Genomic DNA, 14,728 nt, shown 5'->3' with positions numbered 1-14,728 from the left:
AACATGTTTCCCTTAAAAAAAAAAAGGGAGGGGGGATGGTTAAGCTGCTAGAAGGGCATTCTCTTTTTGTTTATTTAAAGGAGAAGAAAATCAACAGCTTTTCTTTAGAAAATATTAATTTTTCGATCACGCTTTATTATAAACTGAAAGACTTTGAGTTTTGTACCTAATCTTATCTTTATTTTGCCTCCTCCCTCTTTTTCCGAACACAAGAGGGAGTGTGTAGAGGTATCAAAAAGCCTGAGCGGTGAGAAGTTGAAAACATTCATATTTGTCGTTGCGTTTTAGATGATTCAGAGCAAACTTGCACTCTCGCGAATATCACTTCGGGCTTAGTGAAGGGAAAGCATTTTGGTGGCGAGCAGAAACAGGACTGCTCACAAACACTTTTAAACCAAAATTGTGGTCTAACCAGCCTTCCCCTTTCCCCTTAGCCTTTCTTTTTAAAACGTTCATCAGCATATGCCTCATTTCAAATGCAACAAATGTAAATATACTTTTCCCTGCACAGAATTTTAAGTGAATGTCCAATAGTTTCGAGGGCGGTTTAAGTCAGCCTAACAGATGCAAACAGTCTTGGAGCTGGAGTGGCATCTTTCAGTGCCCTAAAAAGATTTTCCATGGGCAACAAAGAAAACTGTCACACCTTTTCCCATCACCGCTTTAATTTATGCTCAGTCGCCAAGTTTTTTTCATATTGATTTCATAATCACTTTAAGGCAGAACACTTAAAATAAAAAAGAGCCTTGAAAAGGAAGGTCTTACAGGGCCAGCGCCAATATGGTGAAAGTGGGGGAGAGAGCCAGGACTGTAAAGATTGTTTTGTAAAGTGGGGTTTTTATTATGCACCGACTCTCTCCGCATTTACTTAACTCTTCACGGGCTGTTGAATAGGTTAACACCCTTAAAGGCCTCTTTCATGTCCAATACCTCGTTTGTTTGTAGAGGAAAATGCGTCTTTAACACATTTCCACTGGGCAAAGATTTAGGTTTGGTTTGTTGTGTTTTTTTAACCCCAACATAAGGAAAAACCCAAAGAAAACCCAACCCTTTCAAGTCTTTTATCACTCCAATAAAAATATTTATTAAGGAGGGCGAAGATCCCCAAATAATCAGCCTTGTAAGAGAAGAATAAAGAAGTGAGATCTCTTCGGATGTGCAGCAGAAGCCCTAGGCAGGTTTTTTGATGGTTCCTCACCCCACGCTCACACATGGGTGCCTGTGTGTGTGTGCACACAGATGCATATTCATCCCCACCTATGTGCGGACACACGCATTGTTACAACACCCTTACGACTCTGTGTAGCCGGCAGAGCCCAATAGGTCATCTGTTGTTTGCGCTCTTTGTCTACTTCTGTGCACACTTTGTAAGTCGGTATATACGTGTCACTAAACATAGATTTGAATTTAGCTGCGTGTCTGTACATAAATATACAGCTAAACATACAAAAATACTATATATAAGTGTATTTTTACCTTTGTGCGTGTAGAGCGGGAATACACGTCTCTCAGGAGTACTTGTTTGTCTCTCTCTGTCCTGCCACGTAATTGCTGGTCTAAGTTTCCAGTTCAGGATAAATTCTTATTTACATGGCAATGAAAGGAAAATTATTCTGCATTTGGAGGGGTAGGGGCTGACGGCACGATGGCGGGGGGATTTCACCAGAGCACTTGAGCTCTCTGAGAGTAACTGGTTTTCCAGTTCACCTTAACTATTGTTCCTGAGCGAGTCGTGTAACAAAGCAAAACCGTGTGATCTCTCTGGGTTTCTGTGTCTTATTTCTTTCTTTCCTTTCTTTCCCTGTTTTCCCCTCATTACTTAAGAGCTCAGTGGAGGCCCAGTGTGGACTTGTACTCAACGGGCAAGGAGGTGTGATAAGAAGAGGTAAGAGGTTACAAATCCTTGCGTCTATCAGCTTTTGCCAAAATACATCCCTCTCCATTTCTCCCTGTCTTTCCCTCCCCCACTGTTTAGCGTAGTTTGGATTTACTGCCGAAATAATGATAATTTGTCAGAAGTACGTCCAAACTCGCTTAGAGCACTTCACATTTCACAGTCCATTTGCACTTTGCAAACGATCTGTTCTTCGGTAGCTCTGGGATACTCCCTCTGAATTCAGAGTTTTCCTGACTCGTTGTATCAATCCCCGTTTAACCGAGATGATCCCTGATAGTTTGAGAAACGTGTTCCCTGGCGCCGGGCTGTTAAATCGGCAGTTTGATCTCGTGTGGGGAAAGGAAGGAGTTTTTTTGGAAATGTCGTTTCAGTAGCGCTACAGACCGGTGTGGAAATCGCTTTTTGAGTGTCACTTCATTTGATAACCATCTGTCAATGTAAATATCGAACGTCAAAGTTAGAGGAGAGGTATGAAACTCGTGTTAAATAAGCGGCTCTGCAGCGTTTGCGAAATCTGAGTGTCCTGGGGAGTTTGTTATTACCGTCGTTTATCCTGAAGAGAAACAACATTAGTCTAAAGGCCTAACGCAGGAACATATTTTCCTAACAAGTTTAAACTCTTCCTCTTATTCCCGATACAAACTGAATAATGCAGTCGGGGAGAGGGTACTCGGCAACTCGGCCTCTCTCAATACGCATTTCCTGTGCTATTATCCCCTTATTCATTACATTCACCGTGAAAAAACGATATTTATGAGATATTTGGGGCGATTGTGGCAGGGAGCTGCTTTCAGCCTTTTCACTTCCCTAGACAAACTTTAGTCCCACTGAAAAAAAGTATTTATTGCTGAAACACCAGTCCCGGTGGGCGGGGATGGGGAGCGGGCTCACACCCTGGGGAGGGGAGGTTTTGGGCTGCTCCGTCCCTACACCGCCTCAGACCAGGCTTTGTGCGAGTGTTGTGCAGGGCGGGCGAAGGGAGCAGAGGGCTGGGGAGGCGGCGGGGCCAGGACCGGGGAGGTGACAGCGCTGTCGCGGTGGTGCTGAAGGGACAGCTCCGTGCGGCCGCCCCGCTCCGCCCCGCACGGCCCCGCCTCGCCCCGGCCCCCCGCTCGGGGACAGGGATGCGGGGACCCGGGGGGGGACACTCCAAATGTGCAGTCCCCTCCCTCGGCGGGACGCTGTGGAGAGGAGCTGCCAATCTCCTGCCCCACTCGTGCTGCCGGTGCCCGCGCCCGCCCCGAGTCCTTGTCTCTCGGATTTCGGAGGGTTTCTAATTATCCCCAGGAAGAAGGATAATTATCCCTAGGAAGGAGGATAATTCTTTCGGGTTTGATCCGAGAGCCGACCTCCGAGAAGCGGGGATCGTTAGCTGAAAGAGAGACAGACACAGTCCCCATCAGCTGGGTTCTGTGCCTGTCGTGTTTGACGGCGGTTCTCATTTCCCAGTTGAAGAGCGGCTCAAAGCTCAGCTCAGCTCAACTCCAGTTTATTCAGCTCTCCAGCTCCTGTTAAGGAGATTCCAATTACCTGTGCAGATGATGGTAGTGGTGTCTCTCCCTTCCCCTCTCTCTTTTTTTAAAGCGATCAAATTATTCAAGGATTTAAAGCTTGATACTAAAAGAAATCCAGCATGAAAATGCAAGGTCTTCTCAACCCTGATTTAAGTGCTGAACTACTCCTGCACTGCTATCTGTTTCTTGGCATATTCAGGGAAGATATCAAAGGCAAGAGTATAAGTTTCAAATGTATATTAAAAATACATAATAAATATTTTGTCCAACTTCAAAAAAAGCGATAGGTGTTAGCAGTAATCAAAACACCCTGTGCCTAAGCGCTGTACAGTATCCCGTATAAATAAATCACACTTCTTTTCTAGTAATACATCAATAAGAATATATTAACTCGAGAGTGGCTTCCCTAATATTTTAAACATCTCGTGTCAGACTTTTTATTTTATTTTTGTCACTAATATATACATATATTTTTTAAAAGGTTGCTTTTGAGTGTTTTAGATGCAGTAGCAGGAGGAAAAGGGGAAAAGGAAGGGGGGGAGGTAGAAAGGGGAAAGAAGAAAAGAGGAAAGAAGGAAGAGAAAGAAGGAAGAGAAACAAAGAAGGAAGGGAAAGAAAGAGAAAAAGGGAGAAAGAAAAAGAGAGGGAGAGAGAAAGAGAGAAAGAAAGAAAAAAAGAAAGAAAAAAGAAAGAAAGAAAGAAAGAAAGAAAGAAAGAAAGAAGGAAAGAAAGACAAAAAACTTCTCAGATACTTTCCCAGAGGAACACACCATACCCTAGTCCTCTACAAAAAAAACCCCATCCCTAAAAAGTGTCATGGTTTGCAGTCCTGGTGTTAATACTGATGGAAATGACAAACATCCCAAACACTGCTCTTCCCTGCTTCCATCTCGGTCTACCATTGCACGTATCAGCTGCTTTCGAGATTGTTTAGTGCAGTGATTTGGTGTTTGCTTTTAATGAGGCTCGGAAAGTAAAAGATTTTTGCAAGGCTTAGGTGCTGGCGAGCTAATTACTAGCTAGAGAAAATATTTGCCACCGATTCCAGGGCAGAGATCCCCATGCTATCACTTTCAGTTAATGGTGTGCAGGATTTAGCCCGGAGCTTCCCTGCTCTAACCATCAGAACCAATAATCTTTACTTTTCCTACTGCTCGTGTATCGATAGCTTCTCTAGCCTCAGGCAGCGGCTTTGATATGTTAATATTTCTGAGTACCAAATTCTGCAGAGATCATATTAATGTTGTACATACAGAGTGGAGCTTTGCCTTAAAGTTGAATATTCAGATCGCTCGTTTCAAAAGAAATCACTTGAAGAAATGAAGCTTCTATTTACAGGAGTCGTCTGTGTTTTTTAATCATTAAAAAAAATCCCTCCCCTCTTATACTTTCCTATTAATCGTCTCAGGCTTTTATTACATACCATTCCCTTTTAATTCCTCTCTAGGTTGCCATTTTAAAAGCAGAATAACCTGATTCCTGTTTGATTTTTCTCTCTCTTTCTTTCTCTTTTTGATTTTTTTTCTTTTTCAGGGGGTTGGGAGGGCGGGAGGACCTACACGCTTCTTTTTGAAATGCCCTCCAAGCCCCCTTCCACACCCATCCCTTCCCCATTCCTCGGACATGAAGTGTATGCAGGCTTGGTGTCCTCACCTCCATATATTTGGATTAAAAAGACAACACGGTGACATTTGGCCTGCATCGTTTTATGAAATCGAGATGGCAAACTCCAAAAAAAGCTCTTGTTTCGCTTTGTGATCATCCATCGTTCCTGCCCCAGGCTAATTTCAGAAGCTTAAATACTGCTATCGCCTCTGGGCCATGAAGAGAGAAGGGCCAACCTATCGGCAATAGCTCTTTTTCGATTGCCCTTGGCAACATAAAATACAAACTACTTTGAATCAAAACATTTTTGGGGAATTAATATGATCTGAACTCTGCACGTTTTAAGAGATCTTGAGTTTGTCAAATCGCTTAGAGGTGACTGACATCCGAATGCATTAGTGTCTGGCTAGGAACAACCCTCAGATCTTATTTGATTAGAAAAAAAATATAAAATAAAATAAAAAATACAAGAGGAAAAAGAAGAAGAAAAAAGAAAGAAATAAAATAACCACCCTCTTCTTAAATGCTCAAGCATCAGTCACCATAAAGTCTACCAATAAAATCCAGGGAAAGACGCTCCCCTTTCTTCCCTCTCCCTTTTATGCACTTAGTAGTGGCATCACCTCTCATTTGAAAGGCACTCGTTGAGTCTTGATCCTCTCCCTCATTCTAATTTTAATTTTTGACACTCCAAACTACCGTCTAATGACTCAGTCATTAAGGATGAGGCTTTGGGCAGAAGGTTGGAGGAGGCGGGTGAAGGCAGGGGCTGAGGGCTTTGCACCCCGCCCCAGGAGAATCTTCTCCCCTGCTATTTTGTGTGTGGAAACGAAAGGGGAAAAAATAAGGTGCTGGCGTGTTACCACCTCCTCAGGCATCCCGGGATGAAAGAATCGGCAGCGGGGACACAGAATCATAGAACCATAGAATAATTCAGATTGGAAAAGACCTTTAGACATCCTCCTTCATCTTGCTATCCCCTGCTGTGGCAAACCGAGTCACCTGGCCAGTCCTGTCCCTCTCTAGCCCCAGAAAAGTGCCCAAGGACCCCCATCAGCCCCCCGCCCCCTCCGCCCGTGTCCCGACCGTGTCCCGGCCCAGGTGTCCCTGCCCACCGGCAGCTCCAGGGGCTGGAGCGGTGCTGGTGCTGCGGGTGGGGATCCCCGCCGTGGACCCTGCCCTTAAACCCAGCTTTGAGCCACTGCGGGTAGAGCAGTCCACCTCCTTGTCTTCCCTTTGTTGTCCCTTTCCTTCCCCTTTCCCGGCTCTTCTGAACGTTACAAGAGCTTCGGGACTCCTGTAATAGCCCATCATTGTGTTGAGATCTTAGCGCGCTGTCATTAGCGCTGTTGTCTTCTTCTTTTCTCTTCTTTTCTATTCCAAGGACCAATTTAAATCGCATTAAAATCCTAAATAGCTGGCTTAATTAATGGCTTTCGCGGCTCCAGCTGAGATAATCTCCATCCGACTAAAGCCAAATCGTTCGGCAACTTCCAGCTCGCCAGGAGTTTGGGGACGGGGGAGGCTGAGCAGAGGGTTTGAGTGGGCTCTGCCCGGACACCGAGCGCTCCGCCGGGCCGGGAGGGAGCGGAGCCTCCGTTCCTGTCACCAGCCAGGGAGAAGTTTGGTGAAGAGAGAAGGCTGGGTTTTGAGAGCTTTTTTTGTTTGCTTCCCTGATGGTTTGTTTTATTTTGTTTTGATTTTCCAGTGGGGTGTTGTTTGTTTGAGGGTTGAGTTTTATTTTTTTGTTTGTTTGTTTGTTTGTTTGTTTATTTGTTTTCCCTGCTGATCTGCAAAGGGATATTTTCTGTCTGTGGACAGAGAGATGATGGAAAGCCCCCGGGTAGGGATCTCACCCTCTTTGGAGCTCTGTGCTCCTCCACTCTCCTGCTGGGGTTGAAGTTGTGTATTTTATCTTTTCTGTGTCACTTTGCTCTGTTCCAAGCTGCGAGGTGTCATGATTTGCACAGTCCCAGCTTGGCTTGCCTCAGTGGAGATTTTGGAGCCACACACACACGGGATGTTCCACACAGAGCTGCCCTTGGGATCCCACAGCCTCAGGCACACACACAGGGAGCAAAGTGTGTAGAAGCACATGACAAGTGGACACACAACATACACACAACACACAGAGACACGACACACAGCCAGCCAGTGCCTCCTGAGAGAAGGAGACAACATCTCTCACTTTGCCCTGCACAGACCCCACTCGTGGGACACCACGGACAGAACCTCAAACCTTTCCCACACCCTCACACACACAACCCACACCTCGGGCAGGCTCCCCAAGCCTTCATCCTGCAGGAACCACCAGCACAGGGTCACGGATGCTGTCCAACAGTGCTCAGCAATTTTCCCAAGCCACTAGTGCAGAGAGGGCCGGGAGAGCCATTGGAAAGTGCTGATTAGTTCTTATGGCTTGTGTACAGAAAAGAAGAATGAAACAGATTTCTTGCCTTTTGGCTCTGGTTTGGACCTTGTCCTTCAGCCCAGGAGCTGTAGAAGTTCTCCTGTGTCAGTGCTGACACATCTTGATGATGGACGGCTGGTTCTGGGTTCATGAGATCTTCTTACATGTTCATACAACCTTTAGAGTTGAGTTCCTGTAACAATCCTCCTTATTTGTATTATTCTGTTTTCAACCTCCCAAGCTATTTTTAAAATATTATTTAAACTTAAAACTCTTATCACTCTTAATAACCTTAAAAACACGGTGTAGGTAAGAGACTGGTCTTAAAAACTGCTGACAATACCCTCGCTTTTACTGAATCTTTTGGTTTCTATTTAACAACACCCCCATACTTTGTGCATGCAGGTATGTCTTTGTTTTCTTGGCATGAATGTTGTAGTGAGGGACATCTCAGAATTGTTTCTGTTCATGGAACAAACCGGTTTTTGTGACTAGTTACATGATGCAAAGTTTATTAACTTAAAAGAATAACTGGGGGGGAAAAAAGCAGCACTTGGTATTTTTTCTGACAAATGTAGATGAGTTGTAGAATTTTGAATATTTAGCTCCTGATAATAATGACTGGGTCATGTGAGGATAATTTGGAGAATATCTTAAATTGTTTATAGACCTTTGAGAACTGAACATGGTATTAAATACTACTGATAAACTCTGCACTGTTTACTGCTTCCTTAGATTTACTGTGTGCTAGGGAAAAAATGTTAAGGAGATGTAGATTCTAATGCCTTCATTTTGTAAGAAATTGCCAGAATTTCAGAACAGGGTGGAAAGTGTACTGTAAACTGAAGACTCTCACAAACAACACCTGTAGATATAAATAATAGACTAACAAAAAGCATAACATGCTATTAATATTTTATATAAGATTAATCTCTCGACATTCAGTCACGCTTATACTTAATAATATACACAAGTACACAAACGCATATATCCTGAAAAACAAAATAAGCAGTGCTTCTGCACTGTTGTCATCAGTATATTATGATGTTTGCTTACATGAGTGCATGATATTTACAGGTGAATATCTTGGAGAAAAGGGCTGCTATTGAATGAATATAAAACACTCATCATATTGTACCTGTTATGATTAGCAAATAAGCAATGACTTTGCAGAGTGTAAGGATGTATCTATACAAAATTATAGACACACAGTTTTAAAAAATTTTTCTATTTGAAGAACCATCTAGTGACATCAACTGATATTTCTCTCATTACAAATAAAACAAAAACATTGTTTGTGAAAAGCATAAAAATATGTCAGAATATGAGTTTTATCAATGAAAGGATGCACAGATATTTCACTGTGACGGTGTCAGGGAGCCTTACATTTTAGCAGGTGCCCAAGTGCATAAGTAAATCAGAATAAATCACCACTCTCCAGCCACCCTGTTGTCCTCTTCATCCACACAAAGGGAACCTGCAACTAAAACAGTCCAAGCTCTCTTTGATTTGTGGGTTATTGGGATTTTCATTGTGTTGACAAGACTGTGGGGTCAGAATTTGGCTCTGTTGTTCTCGCTGCTGTCACCTACACAACCCATCATCAGCTCGTGGGAGCACTTTGTACTGACGTGCTATTTGATGGGGAGACAGGAATAAGGAAGGGAAAATACTCTCCCAATGTTTGCTCTGACTACCTTTTTCAGTATCACATGGTCTAACTTTTGCTTATTCTTGGCTTGGCAAACAAAGCCAAAGCGCAGTTCACACGAAGGAGTTTGTTGTGTTGAGCATTAAACAGTCAAAGGGAAAAGGGTTGGGCCCCAAAAGTTATCCAGCAATTATGAACTTAGTCTTTTGTTATTTCTCTCCCTTGGATCCCTTCGAAAATCATCATAGGTTGGAATCACAGAATATTTTGGGTTAGAAGGGACCTTTAAAGGTCATCTAGTCCAACACCCTGTAATAGGAATATCTTCAGCTAGATCAGGTTATATATGATCCCCTGAGGTGATTTGGTGATTCGGTACATGGCAGTTTGGGGTCTTTCACCCTGATGTGGTAGGCTGCACAAAGCATAGCTCTTCCTCACCCATCTTTTTCCTTGAGACCAATCATATTTATTAAAATCAACATGAAGATGAAAGATTAGAGGGTAAAACTCTGTCATGAAGAAAGAATTAATTGAGTAGAGTTGGATGAAAGGAGCCCAAATGAAGGGTTTGTGTGCCTGAAAGCTTCCCTTCTTTCTTTTTTTTTCCTAATCTATCAGTTGCAATATAAAATATATTCTCCCTTCATCTAAATCTTGTCTTTCCTGTGTTTTCAGGCCTCTGTGGCTGTAAGAACACAACCATCACCATTTACAGTCATCTCTAACATAGTATCTTATGGCAACAGATGAAGTCAGACCAGACCATGTAATCACTTCCCTATGGGAATAAACAGTTGTCCTTAAAAGAGTCTTCTTAACATTCACAGGCCTATTTCACGTGGTACTCAGAGCACAAAATTGCTGAGGCAATTTGCTGGATGATCCTACCAGTTATCCCTCTGTCTGCCTGCTCTAATTTCTTTCTCCCAGCTTTGCCATAGGACCAATGTTGTGGGTAACCAGTCAGCGAGCAGTGGCCACAGTTTTCCCTTCTCCATGCATGCTGGTGGGCACATTACTTTGCTGTTTGTGTGTGTGTGGCTCTTCCTTTGATGAGCTGAGGGGGTTTTATGTATCCTGGCACCAGAAGTTAGTCCGTAAAGATTTTTAAAGCCAGTAAAAGCTGTTAAGAGGAATAGAGATCTCCAAGTTGAACTTCTAGACTCACAAAAGACAGTATTTCCATTCTATTTGTCAGGACATTTTTTTTTGTTTCTTTGGCTTGTATCTGTTAGCATCCCACCACTCAAATACCCTGATGGGACAAAACTGGCTCAACAATTAAATGAGAATTGATTTTTCCAACAGCAGCTACAGTGGCGCTGGGTTGACGGGAAAAAAAGCTGGTCGTTGCCACTGCTGTTTAGTGTAACTTCAAACATATCTCATCATCTTCATGTTGAGCTGCACTGCTTCAGAAAATCATTTTTCCACTCTAACACGTGATCAGAATATGGGGGAAAGGAATACACCAGAGCATGTGTGTTTAGCACGAAACCTAATCCTTTATCTGTCTGTGTGGTTGCCCTTCTCCTTTCCTTTTTCCTTTCCATCAGCCCTACGTGCCTCTTTCTGTTTACCACGTGGTGTAAAGGCCAAGACTTCATCCATATCCTCTCCAAGGTGGAGTTTGTGGTACAGGATATTTGTGCCTTCAAAAACACACACAGTTTGTGACAAAGAGCTCCGTCTAGAAAGCACTACACCACTCTCTGTTGCTGTGTCAATGAATAATTAATACAGTGAAATAATTATATGCAATAGATTTTGCCTTTTTGTAATTTACAACTTGTTTGCCATGTTTCTGGAAAGCAAATGACCTGGACTTGTTGTTTTCTTTTACTTTTAACCGACACCTGGCTTACCTGGAATTGCTTTGTTTGAGGTCACGTTGCTCAGGCATGATTTTTTAAAATATTTCAGACTGTAAGCAACTTTCTACTAAATAGAAAAGAGAAGTGTTCCAGTAAATTCTGGTTAAGGTAGGAGCAGCTGCAGGTAACAGGTTTTTGGATTAAAGGAACAATTATTTATCTGGCATAAAGGGTGCACATATTGGCTTAACCTGGCAAGAAGATAAACTTTAATATGACACTGATTTCAGTACAGTCTCACTCATTGTAAAATCTACAGACTTCCTGAAGTAAACAAATATGTACACAGTGCCACTGTTTTCTTGACACATATATACATACACGTGTGTACATGTATTGTGTGGCAGATGCCAAACAAACAGATCTACTCAGTGTTAACGCTCTTCACAAATGTACCTGACAGACCAGAAGTTTGAAAACGTTGCTTGAAAATATTTACAGGTTTCTGGGGAAAAAAAAATCCACTCCCCCACCCCCCCAAAACACCAAAACAACACAAACTCTAAATTATTTCAGGCATGTGGCACCAGATTTTTGTATTTGAGCATATGAGCTCATTAATTGCAGCTTTGAGCTGTGTAAAAATGTGCATCAGTGCCCTTGATGTGTGTATATGTTTGGTGATGCACGATTTGTCTCTATATCCTGTTTGAGAAGTGGACACTAATATCTGCCCTGTAACATAATTAGAAAAGTCATAAAATACCCTGCTGTAGTGAGTCAGGATCTCATCCATCTGGGATTGATACCAAGAGATGTTCTTTTCTGGTGTTGCTGTCAGCACAAATGTTTAAATATACCTTCAAGAGCTGAAATATTTGGAAAGAAATTCTGTTTGCCTTATGTAAGCAAGCAATGGTCTGCTTTTAATGAAGTTTCATCCTTCAGTCTGTCTCTATGGGAAGTGGAACGGAGTCACCTTAATTTTAAGAGGGATTGCATGTGGAAGAAGATAAAGGTGTAGGATCTTGTCTAAAGTGATCTTTTTTCTTTTCTTTCTTTTTCTGTTCTATTCTATTCTCATTACATAATTTGGATTATAAACTAAATTTTTTAAGCATAAAAAAGTGAGATCTTGCAGTGAAAAGAGATTAAGGTGTTTGCAGGAAAGAGGAAAATATCATGGTAGTTTAAAAAATACAGTATGTTTCCTTTAAATATGAATGATAAGCACAGCTTAATTTTGCTCTAAGAAGGTCTCTATATCACCGTCCTCACATAAACCACCTGAACTCCTTGTAGTAGTGCATTGAATTATATGATATTTTATATCACTGTCATATGCAGCTCATTCTTTTTTTCTCATCTTTTCCCCAGGGAAGAATTGCGCATGCAGTGCTAAGATTTATTTCTTCCACAGAATTTTTTCTTGTAGTCAGGTTGGAGAAGGCAGGTCAAAGAAAAGTGTTTTGCACTTGGTGATGAAATATGTGTTAGTCCTTAAGATTATTTCTTTTTCCCTGGGAGTTTGTTCTACTCTCTTGGATCAGTTGCAGAGAAAGTTCTCTCTCTCTCCCCCTCTCTCTCTTTCTTTCTCTCTCATATTAACTTTAAGTTAAAAGCTCAGTTTTGCCTGAGGAGTTATTGATCATAGTCTTGACTGAAAGATTTGGTGATCATTCAGCACTTTTAGACCCAGGGCAAGTAATTGCCACTCTCAAGAAATAAACAATTCCAGAAGTAACCTTAGATAAACTGGTGTAGCTCAATAGATTTCAATCGTTAATATCAGCTGAGGATTTGACCTAACTTTGGAAGGAATTTATGAGAGTTCAAAGGTGTGCAAAGCTGTTCTTGCTGCAAATCACTGCAAACCTACAGTGTTCTTGCATCTTCATAATCTTAAATACTGCTGTGAGAATTAAAATTAACATTTCTCATTAGAACCAACGTCCTAAATTTTTCACCAGCTGTGTTTTTGAAACCATGAGTGATACTTAAATATGTTTCAATCTGATTTTGTTAATCATACTAGACAGAATAGACCTTAGTGACAATAGGTACTTTTTACTGAACATGAAATCAAATTATATCAAATAGCCATAATGACATACTTTGACTTTAAAGTTTGTGAGATTTAACAATTCACTCTTCCCACACTGAAATATCAACCCATTCATCTTTCTCAAAACAACAATACTATAAAAAAGCAAACCACAAACACTACAGAAAACCAAACCACACACCCCCTAAGAGAAACCAAACCCAAACAAAACCAACCACAAGAAAACAACAGAATTGTTCTTCACGATTGCGTTTGCCAAAACACGGAATATGAGGTTTCCTCTGCTCTAATATTTCTTTTTTTTTTGTAGGTGGCACTTGTGTGGTAAATCCCACAGACCTGTTCTGCTCTGTCCCCGGTCGCTTGTCTCTCCTCAGCTCCACTTCCAAGTACAAAGTGACCATTGCAGAGGTGAAGAGGCGCCTTTCACCCCCAGAATGCCTCAACGCCTCCCTCCTGGGAGGGATTTTGAGAAGGTAAGTTGAAGGTGAGAGTAGCAAGTCCTAGACAGTGCTGTCATTTCTGTAATATTATTTTCTACAAAGAGGCTTTTTTCTCTTTCCCTGCTTGGATAGGTGGTCATATTTGGGGCAAACAGGAGGGGATGGATTGGGAGGGAACACTGGGAAGTTTTCAATAAATTAGAAAGTTTAAATTTTTCATCAAACTGATTTTTTTTTTACCCCCTCAGTTCAGTTGTTCACAGACATGGGAAGGTGTTTCTTTGCCTTGTTTTGAATGGAAAAAATGTGTGGAAAAATGTGTGGAAAATTTCACCAGAGCTACAAATCTGACTTCTTGCTGAGAAACCACCTCAAAGCAAATTGTTTTACCAAGTGTAGGTACAGCCCTCATTCAATTAAAACCTAAAATATGGAGGTGTAAGGATGCCTTTTTTCTTCCCTTCTCCTTGACGTGTCTTTTGAGCACAGAAAAGACAGAATAGGCTGGTTTGACTTTTCTCGTTGTGAGATACTGGAGGAGAAGCAAGTAATTAGGTGCAGTTTTGCCTCTGACCCTTGGCTGACCAGAGCAGACACCTGCAGAGAGCAGGAGAGAAATGAGGAGAGAGGCAGACTGTGCCTCACATTGCAAGTGGCAAACAAGGAGGCAGCTGTAATTCAGGCCGGCATATCTGAGTCGCGGTGTCCCCGAGGCGTCAGCTCAGATGGCATGAGCTACTTGAATACCCTTTGATCAAAACTAGCTGGAAAGTCATGGGCTATTTCACTGCTGTCACTGAGGGCCACACTGATCCTCGCACTTATACTGAAAGTCATTTTAACCAACCTGCAGTATTCTGAGAGATGTGGGCATTCAGGAGCTGTCTCGAGCCATCCTGGAGAATAATGACTATAGATCACAACATTTTTTCAGGGCACAAGCCCCATTTAACTGCCTCTGTAGGCACTGAAATCCAAAATCTACATCCACAAAAACTTTCCTCTTCTTTTTGTTTGACACTGGAGAAACCTCCAGTGAATATTCACTTTCAATACTCACACTGCAGACCTCATCACTACACTGCAAGCTATTGAGAATTCAAGGACATGGATTTGAATGCAGGGGTTCATTTCTCTCTTCTGTTGAAATGCTAGAATGTTCCCCATAACTTTTTGACCCAAACTAAATATCCCCTCTCCCAAATCAACCCTGGCCGTGGTTCAGCAGTTAGCAAAAGGCAGGGACCAGTCCCAGCCAGCAACTTGGATGTGCTAATTCTGTTTTATGAAGCAGAGAGTATAACTGAACAGATTTGGTCAGGTTAT

The 14,728-nt window shown here is 42.1% G+C and overlaps 1 protein-coding gene across 4 annotated transcripts in view; it reads left to right on the top strand.

Moving 5' to 3' along the window:
• TFAP2D (transcription factor AP-2 delta) overlaps nucleotides 1–14,728 on the top strand; it is a 46,901-nt gene that overhangs the window by 3,152 nt on the left and 29,021 nt on the right. For all 4 annotated transcript variants that reach the window (XM_027672690.1, XM_027672692.1, XM_027672691.1 and 1 more), the window contains 2 exons: nucleotides 1,825–1,885; nucleotides 13,270–13,435. In XM_027672690.1, the coding sequence (XP_027528491.1) occupies nucleotides 1,825–1,885; nucleotides 13,270–13,435 (227 nt within the window). The remainder of the gene's footprint in view (nucleotides 1–1,824; nucleotides 1,886–13,269; nucleotides 13,436–14,728) is intronic.

The sequence above is a fragment of the Neopelma chrysocephalum genome, unplaced genomic scaffold (genome assembly GCF_003984885.1).
Source record: "Neopelma chrysocephalum unplaced genomic scaffold, ASM398488v2 Primary Assembly neopelma1_97517, whole genome shotgun sequence".
In the NCBI taxonomy this organism is placed as follows: domain Eukaryota; kingdom Metazoa; phylum Chordata; class Aves; order Passeriformes; family Pipridae; genus Neopelma; species Neopelma chrysocephalum.
This window is presented reverse-complemented; position numbering and strand designations above follow the sequence as displayed.